A 17103-nucleotide genomic window follows, 5' to 3' on the forward strand; every position below is an offset into this window, starting at 1 on the left:
GATTTCCTTCCCTGGAGGACATCAGTGAACCAGAAGGGGTTTATTACAACAATCGGCAATGATTTCATGGTCATTATTAGGCCATGGCGAAATTCAAACCTGGGTCCCCAGAGCATTACCCTGGGTCTCTAGATTATTAGTCCAGTGACAATACCACTACACCATCGCCTCCCCAGGAGTAGGAGTAGCAAAGTCTTGCTGCAATTGTATAGTGTCTTGGTGAGACCACCCCTGGAGTACTGTATACGGTTACCTCAGGAAATACAGGGAGTGCAATGAAGCTTCACCAGGCTGACTCCTGGGCTGCTGGGATTGTCCTATGTGGAGATTTTGAGCAGACTGGGAATGCATTCTCCAGAGTTTCAAAGAATAAGAGATAATCTCATTGAAGCATACAAAATTCTTACAGGGCTTGATAGGGAAAATGCAACAGTGATGTTGCCCCTGGCTAGGCGGTCTAGAATCAGGAACACAGCCTCAGAATAAGAGGCAGGTCATTTAGACTGAAATGAGGAGGAATTTCTTCACTCAGAAGGTGGTGAATCTTTGAAATTCTCTCCCCTAGAGAGCTGTGGAAGTTCAGACATTGAGCATGCTCAAGATAGAGATCAATAGATTTCTAGATACTAAAGACATCAAGGGGTGTGGGAATAGTGCAGGAAAATGGCATTCAGGTCGAAGATCAGCCATGATCTAATTGAATAGTAGAGCAGGCTCGAGGGGCCAACGGCCTTCTCCTGCTCCTGTGTTCCTATGTACTGACGCTCTGACAGTGCAGCACTCCTTCAGTGCTGACCCTCTGACAGTGCAGGGCTCCCTCATTACTGACCCTCCGACAGTGCAGCGCTCCCTCAGTACTGACCCTCCGACAGTGCAGCGCTCCCTCAGTACTGACCCTCCGACAGTGCAGCGCTCCCTCAGTACTGACCCTCCGACAGTGCAGCACTCCCTCAGTACTGACCCTCCGACAGTGCAGCGCTCCCTCAGTACTGACCCTCCGACAGTGCAACGCTCCCTCAGTACTGACCCTCTAACAGTGCAGTGCTCCCTCAGTACTGACCCTCTAACAGTGCAGTGCTCCCTCAGTACTGACCCTCCAACAGTGCAGTGCTCCCTCAGTACTGACCCTCCGACAGTGCAGCATTTCCTCAGTACTAAGTTCTGGAGTTCATTTAAACTGATAGTTGGTCAGCTCCCAAAGTCAGCTGAGTTACGCTCTCTAATTGTAATCTAATAGCAGAGTGAGCTGTCCTTGGGAATATCGTTTTCTTGTTGAGCAGCAGCTATCAGCAGTAATGCACAAAGACACTGTTGCTCTTACAATCACAACAGGAAGCCAGGAAGGGTACACCTTCCTCCCGCACACTGCCACTGGTGTCAAGGTCAGGAGCACATGGGCAGTCAGAGTGAGGGCCAGTGGGCTGCGCAACTGCAGGACTGACATCTCTGATCCCATCCTCTAATCACCCCTAGCACACCCCTCCCAATATGGACACAGGACAGGCTTCAGGAGCGGGAAGCCAGGGGAATGGGACCGGGAAGCCAGGGGAATGGGACCGGGAAGCCAGGGGAATGGGACCGGGAAGCCAGGGGAATGGGACCGGGAAGCCAGGGGAATGGGACCGGGAAGCCAGGGGAATGGGACCGGGAAGCCAGGGGAATGGGACCGGGAAGCCAGGGGAATGGGACCGGGAAGCCAGGGGAATGGGACCGGGAAGCCAGGGGAATGGGACCGGGAAGCCAGGGGAATGGGACCGGGAAGCCAGGGGAATGGGACCGGGAAGCCAGGGGAATGGGACCGGGAAGCCAGGGGAATGGGACCGGGAAGCCAGGGGAATGGGACCGGGAAGCCAGGGGAATGGGACCGGGAAGCCAGGGGAATGGGACCGGGAAGCCAGGGGAATGGGACCGGGAAGCCAGGGGAATGGGACCGGGAAGCCAGGGGAATGGGACCGGGGACAGCTATGACAGAGGGAGAATTGTGGGAGGAGGAGCTAAGGAGGGGAAGGGGGAGCAGGAAGGGAAGTGTGGCTGGGAGGAGGAGAGGGAGGGGAGCAGGTAGGGCACAGTGATGGAGGGGGGTGTGTGTCGGGAGTGAATGGGGGTGAGTCTGGGAATGGGTGGAGGAGGGAATGAGAAGGGTTGGGAAGTGAGTGGGGTGGGGTGGGGTCCTGGGGAGGGGGAAGGGTTTATACGATGCACAGTCACTGACAGAGACTGACACCAGCTGTTAGGCTTTTGTCTGCAGTCTTTTAGAAACTGGGGGTGATCCTGAGGCCTAAGAATGTTACTTGCAAACAGTAAATAAATACGAGTCACTCTAACTGAGTCTGAGCAAGGAAGCTTTGTGTTTCCAAGTCTCTTGCATCAAAAATAGAAAACAGGACGCAAGCTTAACTCTTTCCTGCCCACTTCACACACGCTTCCTGATATCAGTCGGGAGTGTGAGCGGGGAGCCTGTCACTGATTCCATCACACATACTGACCCACTCCCCATTGTTACAAACTGCATGTGGCTCAAATTATTCAACACAATCGCCAGATTCCCCTTGGACCTATGGCACAGCCTCTGACTGAGGATCCGCTCACAATCCAACACTTCCCTCTGGCTATTCTCTTGGGATTCCATGTGAGGCATCAGCACTGAACCCAAAGCAGAGTCAGGCCCACACTGGCTCGGATCAGCTCTGTCAGCGTCCCGGGCCATTCCGGCCTGCAGTTCCAGTTCTCAGCAATTTAGTCTGAGATGCAATTTCTCTGTCTCCCCTTGGAGTGCAGGTCACAAACCTCGAGAGCACTGGCTGCCTTAACAAATGAGAGCCCAGAGATGGGTGTGGGACGGGTGTGGGTTAATTTTGACTTCAATATTTGACAAAGGGAGGCATCACCTCTGCGCATGATCCTGTTATTCATTAGTACATGGAGTGAGAGGTTCAAGATGGCAGCTCAACACCACCTTCTCAAGGGCAATTAGAGATGGGCAATAAATGCTGGCCCAGCCAACGAAACCCACATCCTGTGAAAGAATTTTTTTAAAATCCGAACCCACACCCCTCCCAAAACCCACCCACACCCCACCTCCACTGCCCACAAACCCACCAATTCCAACCTCACCCACACCCCAGCTCCACTGCCCACAAACCCACCAATTCCAACCTCACCCACACCCCACCTCCACTGCCCACAAGCCCACCAATTCCAACCTCACCCACACCCCACCTCCACTGCCCACAAACCCACCAATTCCAACCTCACCCACACCCCACCTCCACTGCCCACAAACCCACCAATTCCAACCTCACCCACATCCCACCTCCACTGCCCACAAACCCACCAATTCCAACCTCACCCACAACCCACCCCCACTAACAACCCCATTCCCACACCTACAGCAATACTCAAGCCGATGCTCATACCCATCCAAACCAATTGACATAGCCACAACCATATTCTTTCAATTCCACACATACCCAAACCCATACAGAGGGAGTGCTGCACTGTCAGAGGGTCAGTACTGAGGGAATGTTGCACTGTCAGAGGCTCAGCATTGACGGAGCGTTGTCTGTCGGAGGGTCAATACTGAGGGAGCACTGCACTGTCGGAGGGGCAGTACTAAAGGAATGCTACACACTGAGGTCAATTCTTGGAATGACAGCATATAGACAGGGCTTTAGATCCAGCTGGTCCACCGCAGTATTTGTGCTCCATCAAAACCTGCTCCTACCTCATTTGCTCTAACCCCATTAGCATGTTGCCATCATGAATCTTGATTCTAGAATGGAAGCTGATTTGAAAGTAACTTTGAAAAGGGAAACGTACAAATGCTTGAAAAGGAAAAGTATACGGAGCTGTGGGGAAAAAGAGGAGTGGGATGAATTGGATAGCTCCTTTAGACAGCCATCATCAGGCTGATGGGTTGTTTATCTTCCTTTTCTGCTGAATTGGACTGGATTGTTCTTTAACATATGCAGGGATAGCCGGTTGGATTTTTAAAAGCTTTTTGTACACTAGTTTTCAATGCACTAATATAGTTTTTACAAAAAGCTTTGATCAGTTTGAGATTAAATAAACCTGTCAATATTTTCTTATATCTAAAATAAAACTCATGATTTTCACACCAAATCTCTTTTTTTTTTTAAGTTTTTCTCCTGATGTCTGAGCCAGTGAGATTGGCAGGTCTGAACAGTGTGGGACTCAGTACCAAACTGCCTGTGGGTGGAATCACACTGAGACAGTGAACAAAGAACAGCTCACCTGTATTGGAAATAACAGGAGTGATCCTGGACCCAGCACTGAGTAAGGCCAAGGATTGAATCAACATGATATCGCACAGAGCAGCCCAGGCTCAGCAAGACTCAGAATGAAGCAGCGAAGAGGCACTTGGCTAGAAAATCCTCACCCTGCAGATCTCCAGCTTCATTTAGCTGGGCTGGAGAGAACGGGGTCAACGTCGGGAGCTTGAGCACCACTTCTGCCCCTGCTCGCCTACTATCTCAGTCCCATTCCCCTCCTCCTCCACACCCCCTTCCGCACACTACCCAATCCCACTCCCCTTCGCTCCATTACCTATCTCATCCCTCTCCCCCACACTATCCTGTTCCACTTAGCCCACTCCTCTCCCCACCCCCCGCCACAACTTCTTCCTTCTCGCCTCTCTCACCCTATCCCTCAAAGAATCACAGAATTATTACAGCATGGGGGAGGCCATTTGACCCAACGTGTCTGTACCAGCTCTCCAAATGAGCAATTCCCTTAGTGCCATTCTCCACCTCCTCCCTGTAACCCTGCACATTCTTCCTTTTCAGATAACAGTCTAATTCCCTTTTGAATGCTTCAATTAAAACTGCCTCCACCACACTCTCAGGCAGTGCATTCCAGACCCTAATCACTCACTGATTTTTCCTCAAATCACTTTTGCGTCTTTTGTCGATTACTTTAAATCTGTATCCTCTGGATCTCGATCCTTTCACCAATGGGAACTGTTTGTCCCTATCTAATCTGTCCAGACCCCTCATGATTTTGAATATCTCTATCAAATCTCCTCTTAACCTTCTCTTCTCCAATGAAAATAGTCCCAAATTCTTCAATCTATTTTCATAACTGAAGTTCCTCATCCCTGGAATTATTTTCTTCAATCTTTTCTGCACTCTCTCCAATGCCTTCACATCCTTCCTAAAGTGCGGCGCCCAGAACTGGAACAATACTCAAGCTGAGGCCAAACTACTGTCCTGTACAAATTCAACATAACCTCCTTGCTCTTGTACTCTATGCCCCAATTAATAAAGCCTAGGATACTGTTTGCTTTATTAACCGCTCTCCCAACCTGTCCTGCCACCTCCAATGATTTCTGCACATATATACCGAGGTCCCACTGCTCCTTTTTTTTCCTTCATTCATGTGATGTGGGCTTCACTGGCTGGGCCAGCATTTATTGCCCATCCCTAATTGCCCTTGAGAAGGTGGTGGTGAGCTGCCTTCTTGAACCATTGCAGTCCATGTGGTGTAGGTACACCTACAGGGCTATTAGGGAAGAAGTTCCAGGATTTTGACCCAGTGACAGTGAAGGAACAGCGATATATTTCCAAGCCAGGATGGTGAGTGGCTTGGAGGGGAACTTCCAGGTGGTGGTGTTCCGATCTGTCTGCTGCCCTTGTCCTTCTAAGTGGTAGAGGTCGCGGCTTTGGAAGGTGCTGTCGAAGGAGCGACCACAACAGAGTATGAGAGTTTGGTGAGCTGAGGGAAACTTAAATATCTTTCTAAAAATCTAATTTTGTTTGTATTCAACATTTAACTGCAAGTGCTCTTTCACTGTAAGTACTGTTTAAATTCTAAGTTTAAGCAGGGTGATAGAAGCTATCCACAGGCAGCAGCTGAAATAATTAATTAAGGAAACTAGCTTGAAATGGTCTTGTTGTACCTGGGGTCCGCTAGTTCCTTTGTTTAGAACATATAAATTCAGATATTTTCAGTGCGACCAGCACTGAGTGTGTGACATCAATGGAGTGTCAGAGCTTGGTGAGCTGAGGGAGTTCGGTGAGGGAGGGAGGTGCTCCTTTGCTTTTTCTAACTCTTTCACCCTGTAGGAACTGGCTCTTACTCTGCTACAGGGGAAGAAACTAGCTGTTTGGTGAGTACCTGCAAAGTGGTCAAGTCTATTCTACTCCTAAGGTTTAAAATAGTACAGGAATTTGAGATAAGACTAATGAATACATAAAAGAAAATAAATAATTGAATAAAATAATTAAGTAATTAATTAAAGCACATAAGTATGACAGGATAGGTGATGTGTCATGGCTGCAGCGTGTGGGAACTCCTGGGTACCAGTGTGAGTCCATGTGTAGGTACACCCACAGTGCTGTTAGGGAGGGAGTTCCAGGATTTTGACCCAGCGACAGTGAAGGAACGGTGATATATTTCCAAGTCAGGATGGTGAGTGGCTTGGAGGGGAACTTCCAGGTGGTGGTGTTCCCATGTGTCTGCTGCCCTTGTCCTTCTAGATGGTAGTGGTCCTGGGTTTGGAAGGTGCTGTCGAAGGAGCCTTGGTGAATTCCAAGTCTGTTTCCTGTCACTCAGCCAATTTCATCTCCATGTTGCTACTTTTCCTGTTATTCAGTGAGCTATAACTTTGCTGACAAGTCTGTTGTGCGGCACTGTATCAAATGCTTTTTGGAGCAACCCCACCCCTCCCCATACTCTCTCTCCTCTCCCTCTCACCCTCCCCCACTCTCTGCTAACCCATGTTCTCCCCACTCCTGGGACATTCAGTGATACTGCAGCAGCTGTGAATCGACCAGCAGGGATCAAACAGAAACTATTCCTGGTTTTTTAATATAATTAGAATCTTAGCTCCCCTCCCCCAACTTCACAAACAGCTTGGAGCAACTGAAGTGACGTTACTTTCCTGTTCCTGACTCCGAGGAGCACATATCCTGAAATCCTTGCTGCAGACCAGGGGAAGTTTTTCTGCTGCTCCTCCTTGTCCTAGAGACTGAGGCAAATTTCAGCCTCTTGTCACATGTTCGGACTAAATGAGTACAGAGTGGAATGAGCTGGAGAATGACACTCTGACCTGTTACCCCACAACATTTGTACAAAGACTCCTGGTCCTGGTGGTGAATAAAGCTGGTGATTAGACCAGTAACTGAGGAGTAATGTGTGCAAAGAACATTCTCCTAAACTAAACCAACAGACAGGTATTTCATTCGGACACTGTAACCAGACACAGGAATTGAACTCTCTGATTCACAGTCTCCGCTGGAGGCTCCAGCTCACCCCTTGATGCAGAATTCACCAGAGGAACAGACACCACCTCAGGATGTCGTAAGGCCCTTTACAGCCAATGAAATACCATTGATGTGTAGTCATCTGTTGTAATACAGGAGCCACAGCAATCAATTTGTGCACAGCAAGATCCCACAAACAGCTGTGTGATAATGATCAGCTAAATTGTTATTCAAGGATAAATATTGGCCCCAGGACACTAGGCAGACTCCCCTGCTCTTCTTTGAAATACAGGCTCTGAGATCTTATACATGCACCTCAAAGTGTAGCTAGGGCCAAAGATTAATGTCTCATCCAAAACATCAAAAAGATAACCCCGCCGACAGCGCAGCGCTCCCTCGCCGCTGACCCGCCGACAGCGCAGCGCTCCCTCGCCGCTGACCCGCTGACAGCGCAGTGCTCCCTCGCCGCTGACCCGCCGACAGCGCAGCGCTCCCTCGCCGCTGACCCGACAGCGCAGCGCTCCCTCGCCGCTGACCCGACAGCACAGCGCTCCCTCGCCGCTGACCCGCCGACAGCGCAGCGTTCCCTCGCCGCTGACCCGCCGACAGCGCAGCGCTCCCTCGCCGCTGACCCGCCGACAGGAGTTCAGTGTGAAAGAGGACACAAGCTGATTATGTGGAGCAGGGCTCTTTTTAAAGGGCCTGTGAGTTCTATGCTGGGTCTATAACCCTCCTTCAGTTTAAGTGAGTCACTTTGCTCTCCCTCAGGAGCTCACAGACCATCTGCTGTCCTGATTCATCAAGTCACAAAACACTTGCCTCCGCCCTTTCCTTGTGTTCAGGCAGTGCAGCAATCCCTGAGGCTACAGGCTTCCACCCTACCCTCCCTCTCTAACTAACTGCTCGTCACAAGATTGCAGAGTCCACAGCCTTTCAAGTCATCCTTTGTTGCTGCTGAGAATCCAGTTCTTTGATCATTTATAGAACAACTTGGTCTACAATGAAACCACATCAAACTCCCTGAGGGATAAGTGACTCAGCCCAAAGGGACAGAAGCCCTGAGACCAAAGCCTAGACTCCAACCCTGTCTTGAGCTCAGTGAGCTGAACTCACCCAGTGTGATCCCCATACTGAGCAGCAAGATCCCAGAGTCCAGATTATGGCCCTGCACTGGTCCTGGTTATTTTGTTGATATGGGTGCAGAATTTTGTCTGACTACGATGAGTAACACTCGGATTTCCTGAACACGTCTCCATGATTCTAGGGCCAAACAGGAAACCAGTTAGAGCAGTCATTCGTGACAGGTGCTGCCATGAGAAATTATTCTTCAAATTGCAAAGCAATGGAAGATATTTATCGCTCTGAAAAGAGATGCAGAACACAGGACAGGGGCCATAAAAAAACAGGACACTCGACACTGGAGGGAGACAGACATAGGAGAGCAGGGTATGAGACCTGAGGCATTGGACACAGGACATGGGACAGGGGACATGAGAAATGGGACATGCCACACAGGACATGGAATGTGGGATGTGGGACAGCAGACATGAATATGGGGCAAGACACATGGAGCATGATAGATGACAAAGGACAAGAACCAGACCAAGTGAGGTCAGCCCAGTCAAACACAGGCCGGGGATGGAGTTTGGAGCTGACCTTCTCTGTGGGATTCAATATGAGTGCACAGCAGTACACCGCCCTGTTCATCTCGGATATGCTATGAAATGGAGAGTTGAGAGGTCACACAGAGGACAGATTGAATCTTGTTCTGTTTGTCACTGTCCCAAGGAATCAGCACAGATTCTCCTGCAGGACCTTTCTGAACAAGTTATCTTCACATTCTCAACACTATTCAAAGGAGCCTCAGGTAGCCATTTCACATTAAAGATTGATAAGGGTGAGCTCATGATATTTTACACCAGTCGATTTGGAGAATTAATGCATTCCCTAGGCTCAAGTCTTCACTGCACACATGGAAATTTCAGTGTACTAATACACTCAGAGAGTGAGAGAGAGAGAATCATCAGATTGTTACAGCACACAAGGAGGTCATTTGGCTCATCATGTCTGCACCGGCTCTCCAAATGACCAATGCACCTAGTGCCATTCCCCCATCTTCTCCCCACGCAGAGAGAAAGAGGGAGCAGGAGAGACGAAAGAGGGGAGAGAGAGAGGAAGAGAGGCAGAGACAGAAGGGCAGAGAGAAAGGGACAGATTGAGGGAGAGGGGAGCGCAGCTTTTTCTGTGCTGGATGTGTAATGTCATTAAATCCTGGATCACTGAATGTAAATGGATTAGTGAAACTGAGAGGTGTCAGAGTTAATCCTATTAAAGAGCTGGATTACCATCACGGGTGGGGCCTATTGAGCAGTTAATCCACTGACACTCACTCACAACCCAGTGCAATACAACAACCTACTCACTGATGCCCAGTTTGGGTTCCATCAGGGCCACTCATTACAGCCTTGGTCCAAACATGGACAAAAGAGCTGAACTCCCAAGGTAAGATGAGAGTGACTGCCCTTGACATCAAGGCCGCATTTGACCGAGTGTGGCATCAAGCAGCCCTAGCAAAACTGGAGTCAATGGGAATCAGGGGGAAAACTCTCCGCTGGTTGGAGTCATACCTAGCACAAAGGAAGGTGTTGGTTGTTGGAGGTCAGGCATCTCAGCGCCAGGACATCACTGCAGGAGTTCCTCAGGGTAGTGTCCTTGGCCCAACCATCTTCAGCTGCTTCATCAATGACCTTCCTTCCATCTTAAGGTCAGAAGTGGGGATGTTGGGTAAAGCATGACCCCAACCCAACATACTCAGGAGTGAGTCTAGATAGGACTCTGTCCTTTCGAAAACATCGGAAGAAAACACCAGCAAGGTCAAACCAGAAACAACCTACTAACTAAATTTGCTGCATCTATGTGGGGCACAGCAGCCACAACACTCCGGAGCTCAGCAGCCACAACACTCCGGAGCTCAGCACTTGCCCTGTCATACTCCGCAGCAATGTACTGTGCACCTGTCTGGCACGGGTCATCACACACACATCTTGTTGACACTCAATTGAATGAAACACTGCGCATCATAACTGGAACTCTCCACTCAGCACCCCTCGCCTGGCTTCCTGTCCTCACAAACATCACTCCCCCACACATCTGCCAACTGACAAAAACCCACAAGCTGGTTGAAACCACCTGTGCTGCACCTCACTTCCCACTCCATGATGGCCTATTAAACCTACCTACTGCCTGCCTTCCATCTCAACACTCCATACGGAGCACGCTTCCTGAACAAGATCTTCCAGCAGGCCAAGGATCAAGGAATGGGAAACATGGGAAGTCACCAACAAGTTCTTTGTGACAAACCCCAGCTATTGAATGGCAGCTTTGAACTACCATGCCGGGAGTGGTCCTTGCTAAACATGTTCAGGACAGGCCAGGGTCCCTGTGCAGCCAACCTCCATCACCGGGGCCTCAGTACAAACCCCTCATGTACTTGTGGAAAGACACAAACAGTGCTGCACGTTACCAAGGAGTGTGCCCTCACAGGTTAAGTGGCAGACTAATCACTTTAAACTCAGCAAACTCAGCTATTGCTTGACTTCGAGGATTTGCATTTGCTAAATAAAATAAAATGGGTGAATATCTGGGGACAAGTATCAGGACTGAGAATCGGGGGTCAGTATTGAAGGCAGTTTCGGGTGAGCAGTGTCATCAGAGTCAAGGAGGCCGGAGAGAGTTGCCCAAATGCAAAACTATGACCCTTGGACATTCCACATATAAATACTTTACTTACAGCCTGCCTCCTTGACCCCGTTGTCACTGCATGCTGCTCCCCAATGTACAAACACACAGAGACCTCTGCCCAACTCCTGTCCCTGACAGACTTGCTCAGCAGCCATGCCCCTCACTCCCCGACTTGGGGCTGCTACCAGATCCCCAACACCATCATCTCCCCCACCCCCACCACCGACTTGGGCCCTGCCGCCAGATCCCCAACTCCTGGCCCCCAGACTTGGGCCTGCCAAATGGAACCGGATCCCCACCAGAGACTCTGGTCCAACCACTCTTACCAGAGACCCCCCGCCATGACCCACAAACACCCACCTGCTGAACAGAGACTGGTCACGACTCCTCCAAGCTGAATCACGTGGGCTGCTCAGACACCAAAGACGATCAGGCAGCAGCAAGAGGAAGCTCTTGGCTGTCACCCCAGGCACTGCCAGGAGAAATACGGGCCAAATGGCATCCTGGGATGTCAACGCCCAGTCAGAGGACAAATTAGAAAATTAAAGGATGATGTCATAAAATATGGGACAGTTGATCACCCTGTTCAGAGATTGAGCAACATTTGAGAGAAGATGGGAGATTGGTGGGGGTAAGATACGAAAACAAAGCTGACTTTTGGGTTCTGGTCACATTGAAGCTGCTACAGGCAGGAAACTAATGGAGCTGGAGGTTCACGAAGGTAAGGGTCAAAATACCAGGTATGAAGCTATCTGGTACCAGACAATGGCTGGGTTTGGAGATCAGGGTGAGGTTTGGAGTTGGGGGTGGGGTTTGGAGTTAGGGGGTGGAGTTGGAGGATGGGGTTTGGAGTTAGGGGGTGGGGTTTGAGGGATGGGGTTCGGAGTTAGGGGGCGGGGATGGAATTGGGGCGTGGTGTTTGGAGTTAGGGGTGGGGTTTGGGGTTAGGTGGTGGTGTTTGGAGTTGGGAGTGGGGTTTGGGGGGTGGGATTTCGGGGATGGGGTTTGGAGTTAGGAAGTGGGGGTTGGAGTTGGGGTGGGGTGGGGTGGGGTGGGGTTTGGAGTTGGGATGGGATTTGAGGAGTGGAGCTTGGAGTTGGGGTGGGGTTTCAGGGGTGCAGTTTAGAATTGGGGTGGGGTTTGCAGTTGGAGTGGGGTTTGGAGCTAGGGGGTGGAGTTTGGGGGACGGGGTTTGGAGTTGAGGGTGGGGTTTGGGGTTGAGGATGGGGATCAAGGAATGGCGTTTGGGGGTGGAGGGTGGGGTTTGGGGGTGGAGGGTGGGGTTTGGGGGTGGAGGGTGGGGTTTGGAGTGGAGGGTGGGGTTTGGGGTTGAGGGTGGGATTTGGGGGGGTGGGATTTTGAGGCTGAGGTTTGGGGTTGAGGGTGGGATTTTGGGGCTGAGGGTGGGGTTAAGGGGTTGAGGGTGGGGTTTGGGGTTGAGGGTGGGATTTGGGGGATGGGATTTTGGGGCTGAGGGTGGGGTTTGGTGTTGAGGGTGGGGTTTGGGGGATGGGGGTTTGGGATTGAGGGTGGGGTTTGGGGGATGGGGGTTTGGGGTTGAGGGGGGGGTTGAGGGGGGGGTTTGGGGGATGGGATTTTGGTGTTGAGGGTGGGGTTTGGGGGATGGGATTTGGGGGATGGGATTTTGGGGCTGAGGGTGGGGTTTGGGGGAACAAAAACAGAATTACCTGGAAAAACTCAGCAGGTATGGCAGCATCGGCGGAGAAATCAGTTAATGTTTCGAGTCTTCACGACCCTTCGGCAGAACTGAAGCATAGTTAGGAGAAAGATGAAATATAAGCTGGTTTAGGGGGGGGGGGGGGGGGGGGAGTGAGAAGTTGAGGGTGTGGTGATTGTGGAGATAAGCAAGCAGTGATAGGAGCAGATAATCAAAAGATGTCACAGACAAAAGGATCAAAGAGGTGTTGAAGGTGGTGATATTTGTCTAAGAAAAGTGCTAATTAAGAATGGAAGACTTTTCAATAATTTATATAGATTCTTCTTTTCCCACCTATTTCCATTACTTTTAAATCTAAAACTAAAACCTTGTTAGTCTTTCCACCCCACCCCCACTAGAGCTGCACCTTGAGTGTCCTGTCTTCCATTCTTAATTAGCACTTTTCTTAGACAAATATCACCACCTTCAACACCTCTTTGATCCTTTTGTCTGTGACATCTTTTGATTATCTGCTCCTATCACTGCTTGCTTATCTCCACAATCACCCCACCCTCAACTTCTCTCTCCCCCCGCCCCCCCCCCCCACCTACCTTAAACCAGTTTATATTTCACCTTTCTCCTAACTATGCTTCAGTTCTGCCGAAGGGTCGTGAAGACTCGAAACGTTAACTGATTTCTTCTCCGCTGATGCTGCCAGACCTGCTGAGTTTTTCCAGGTAATTCTGTTTTTGTTTTGGGTTTCCAGCATCCGCAGTAGCTTTTAGCTTTTTGTTTTTATTTGGGGGATGGGGGTTTGGAGCTGAGGGTGGGGTTTGGAGTTGAGGGTGGGGTTTGGGGGATGGGATTTTGGGGTTGAGGGTGGGGTTTGGGGGATGGGGGTTTGGGGTTGAGGGTGGGGTTTGGGGGATGGGGGTTGAGGGTGGGGTTTGGGGGATGGGATTTTGGGGCTGAGGGTGGGGTTTGGGGGATGGGGGTTTGGGGTTGAGGGTGGGGTTTGGGGGATGGGGGTTGAGGGTGGGGTTTGGGGGATGGGATTTTGGGGCTGAGGGTGGGGTTTGGGGGATGGGGGTTGAGATTGAGGGTGGGGTTTGGGGGATGGGGGTTTGGAGCTGAGGGTGGGGTTTGGGGGATGGGATTTTGGGGATGAGGGTGAGGTTTGGAGTTTGGGGTTAAAGATGGGGTTTGGAAAAGAAGTTTCTTCTGAAGAACAGCCTTGCAGACTCGAAACTTTAACTCTGTTTCTCTCTTCACAGACGATGCCAGATCTGCTGAGTTTTTCCAGAATTTTCTGTTTTATTTTGGATTTAAGACCAGGATGTGGGGTTGGGGGCGTGGTTTGGAGTTGAGGGCGGGGTTTGGAGTTGGGAGCTGGGTGTTTGGAGGTAGGGGCGGGGTTTGGATTTGGGGGCGGGGTTTGGGGTTGGGAGCTGGGTGTTTGGCGTTTGTGGGTAGGGGCGGGGTTTTGAAGGTAGAGGCGGGGTTTTGGAGCATGGAGGTGGGGTTAGGATGCGGGGTTTGGAGTTTGTGGGCAGGGTTTGGAGTTGGGAGCTGGGTGTTTGGAGGTGGGGGCGGGGTTTGGAGTTAGGGGCGGGGTTTGGAGCATGGAGGTGGAGTTAGGAGAAGGGGTTTGGAGTTGGGAGCGGGGGTTTGGAGTTAGGGGCGGGGTTTGGAGCATGGAAGTGGGGTTAGGGGGCGGGGTTTGGAGTCCGGGGGCGGGGTTTGCGGCCCGGGGGCGGGGTTTGGAGCCCGGGGGCGGGGTTTGGAGGTCGGGGGCGGGGTTTGGTGTTGGGAGCTGGGTGTGTGGTGTTTGGAGGTAGGGGCGGGGTTTGATGTTAGGACCAGGACCTGGAATTTGGGGCGGAGCTTGTTGCCATGTCTCCCGGAGACGGTTCCTTACGCCCAACCGGAACTAGGATCCGTTTAATGACGTCTCTTCCGGACGGTGACTCATTAGCAACAACAATAAAACATGGCGGCCGCTGCGGGAGAAATACCGGCACCGGAGGCAGCGGGGCCAGAGGCAGAGGGGCCGGGGGCTCAGGCAGCGGGAGCACAGGGAGCGGGGCCGGGGGCTCAGGCAGCGGGAGCACAGGGTGTGGAGCCGGGTTTTGGGCCGGGGGCAGAGGGAGCGGAGCCGGGTTTTGGGCCGGGGGCGGAGGGAGCGGAGCCGGGTTTTGGGCCGGGGGCAGAGGGAGCGGAGCCGGGTTTTGGGCCGGGGGCTCAGGCAGCGGGGCCGGGTTTTGGGCCGGGGGCAGAGGGAGCGGAGCCGGGTTTTGGGCCGGGGGCAGAGGGAGCGGGGCCGGGTTTTGGGCCGGGGGCTCAGGCAGCGGGGCCGGGTTTTGGGCCGGGGGCTCAGGCAGCGGGGCCGGGTTTTGGGCCGGGGGCTCAGGCAGCGGGGCCGGGTTTTGGGCCGGGGGCTCAGGCAGCGGGGCCGGGTTTTGGGCCGGGGGCTCAGGCAGCGGGGCCGGGTTTTGGGCCGGGGGCTCAGGCAGCGGGGCCGGGGGCAGAGGGAGCGGGGCCGGATTTTGGGCCGGGTGGGGAGCCGGGGGCTCAGGCAGCGGGGCCGGATTTTGGGCCGGGGTCGGTTGATGGTGGCCCCGGGGACGGTGCTGATCTCCAGTGGGCTGAGGAGAGGCTGAGGCGGTTGTTGTGTCGGTGTGAGCCGGGCCTGATGTATCTCCAGAGCCTGTTGGTGTGGGAGCGGCCGCTACAGAGCGGCCTGATGCTGCTGGGCCTCAGCGGCCTCTTCTGGTAATGATCCAGCTGAACCTTCACTGTCAGTGAGATTGTCTATCAGCTGAGCCTCTCTCAGGTGGATGTAAAAGATCCTGTGATATTCATTTGAAGAACCGGAGGGTTCTTCTCCTGTGTCTTGATCAATGTTTATTCCTCAATTAATATCACTGAAACAGATGATCTGGTTATTTTCACATTGATGTTAGTGGGAGTGTGCTGAGTTTACTACAGAATTACAGTGACTGCATTTAAATTACTTAATTGGTTGTAAAGTGCTTAGAGGTGGCCATGTTCTGAAAAACACTTTAAATTCAAGTCTGACTTTTTCCATTTCAATTACATCCTCAAATTGCCTAATTGAGTTCATTATACATGACCTACCCTTACAAATCCATGGTGGTTCCTCTCCTAGCTCAAATTTCTCTTAAGTGCTCAGTCATTCTGTCCTTCATTTTAGATTCCAATAACTTCCCAATAATGTTTTCTCTCATTCTCACCTTTCACATACCCTTGGTCAGGATGAGGTGCATCTTGGTCACTGAGTAAAGTAATGGTGTGGATTGTGGAGCCTCTGATTGCAATTTTCCAATCCCTACTGGTTATGGGGCTGGTGCTACAGGCCTGAGGATGTTAAAACCCAGTGGAGAGGGGTAAACCCAGCAACTACATGCCATGTTGCCTAATGTTGGTGCTAGGGTAACTTTTAGAGATGGTAATCTGGGACAAAGTTAATGGCATTTGGAAAATTATGGGCTAATAAGTAGAAGCCTTTGAATCATAGAAACCTACATCACAGAAAGATGCCACTTGGCTGATTCTGTGCTGTCTCTTTGAAGGAGCTATTGTGTTTAGTCCCACATCACCAATTTTTGTCTGTAAGTCGCCCCCCTCCCCCACCCCACCCCACCCCACCCCCATCCTCAAGCACCTGCCCAGCTCGCTTTTAAAATTATTTATGGAATCAACTTTCATCACCTTTTCCAGTTGTGTTCCAGATCCCAACAAGTGAGTGAAAACATTCTCCTTATCTCGCCTCTAGATTTTTACCAAATAATTTTAAATTTATAACCTCTGTTTATTTAAATCTTAACCAAATTTCCCATTTGCCAGAGGGAATAATTTTTCTTGGCCTACTCTTAACCTCATCATTTTGAATACCTGTATTGGATCACTTCCTAATTTTCTCTGTTCCAAGGAGAATTTTTCCTGATAAGTGAATTCCTTAATCCTGGGTAGCATCCTGGTGAACCTTCTGTGCCCCCTTTTTAAGGCCTTTGTCTTTTCTGCAGTGTGATGGCCAGAAATATCGAAATTCCTCCAGCCAAGGCCTACCCAGTGATATATAAAGCATAGCCCCTTTGCTTTTATGTTCTATATCGCTGCATAAATTTGTTAAAGGCAAATCATGTTTGACTAAGCTGAGTTCTTTAGTTGATTAATGTAGTGTGGTTGATGTTCTGTAAATGGACTTTCGGAAGTCATTAGATAAAGTTTCACATTTAATAGGCCTATTAGCAAAATTGAAATTCATGGGGTTAAAGGGATAGTGATAGGTATATCCAGCATGGATAGAAAATTGCCTAAAGGAAAAAACAGTAGTGAATGGTTTTTTTTAGGCTGGAGAATGGTATATAGTAATGGTCCCCAGGCTTGGTATTAGGACTACTGCTATTTTTGATATGTAAACAGGTAGACAGAACATCCAGATTTCAAAGTTTGTAGTTG

The 17103-nt window shown here is 50.8% G+C and overlaps 1 protein-coding gene across 2 annotated transcripts in view; it reads left to right on the forward strand.

Moving 5' to 3' along the window:
• The first annotated feature begins 15207 nt into the window (after positions 1–15207).
• retreg2 (reticulophagy regulator family member 2) overlaps positions 15208–17103 on the forward strand; it is a 65996-nt gene continuing 64100 nt past the window's right edge. For both annotated transcript variants that reach the window (XM_078552770.1, XM_078552769.1), the window contains exon 1: positions 15208–15393. In XM_078552770.1, coding sequence (XP_078408896.1) covers positions 15314–15393 — 80 coding nt within the window. In that variant the 5' untranslated portion in view covers positions 15208–15313. The remainder of the gene's footprint in view (positions 15394–17103) is intronic.

Source organism: Cetorhinus maximus, chromosome 11 (genome assembly GCF_964194155.1).
Source record: "Cetorhinus maximus chromosome 11, sCetMax3.hap1.1, whole genome shotgun sequence".
In the NCBI taxonomy this organism is placed as follows: Eukaryota; Metazoa; Chordata; class Chondrichthyes; order Lamniformes; family Cetorhinidae; genus Cetorhinus; species Cetorhinus maximus.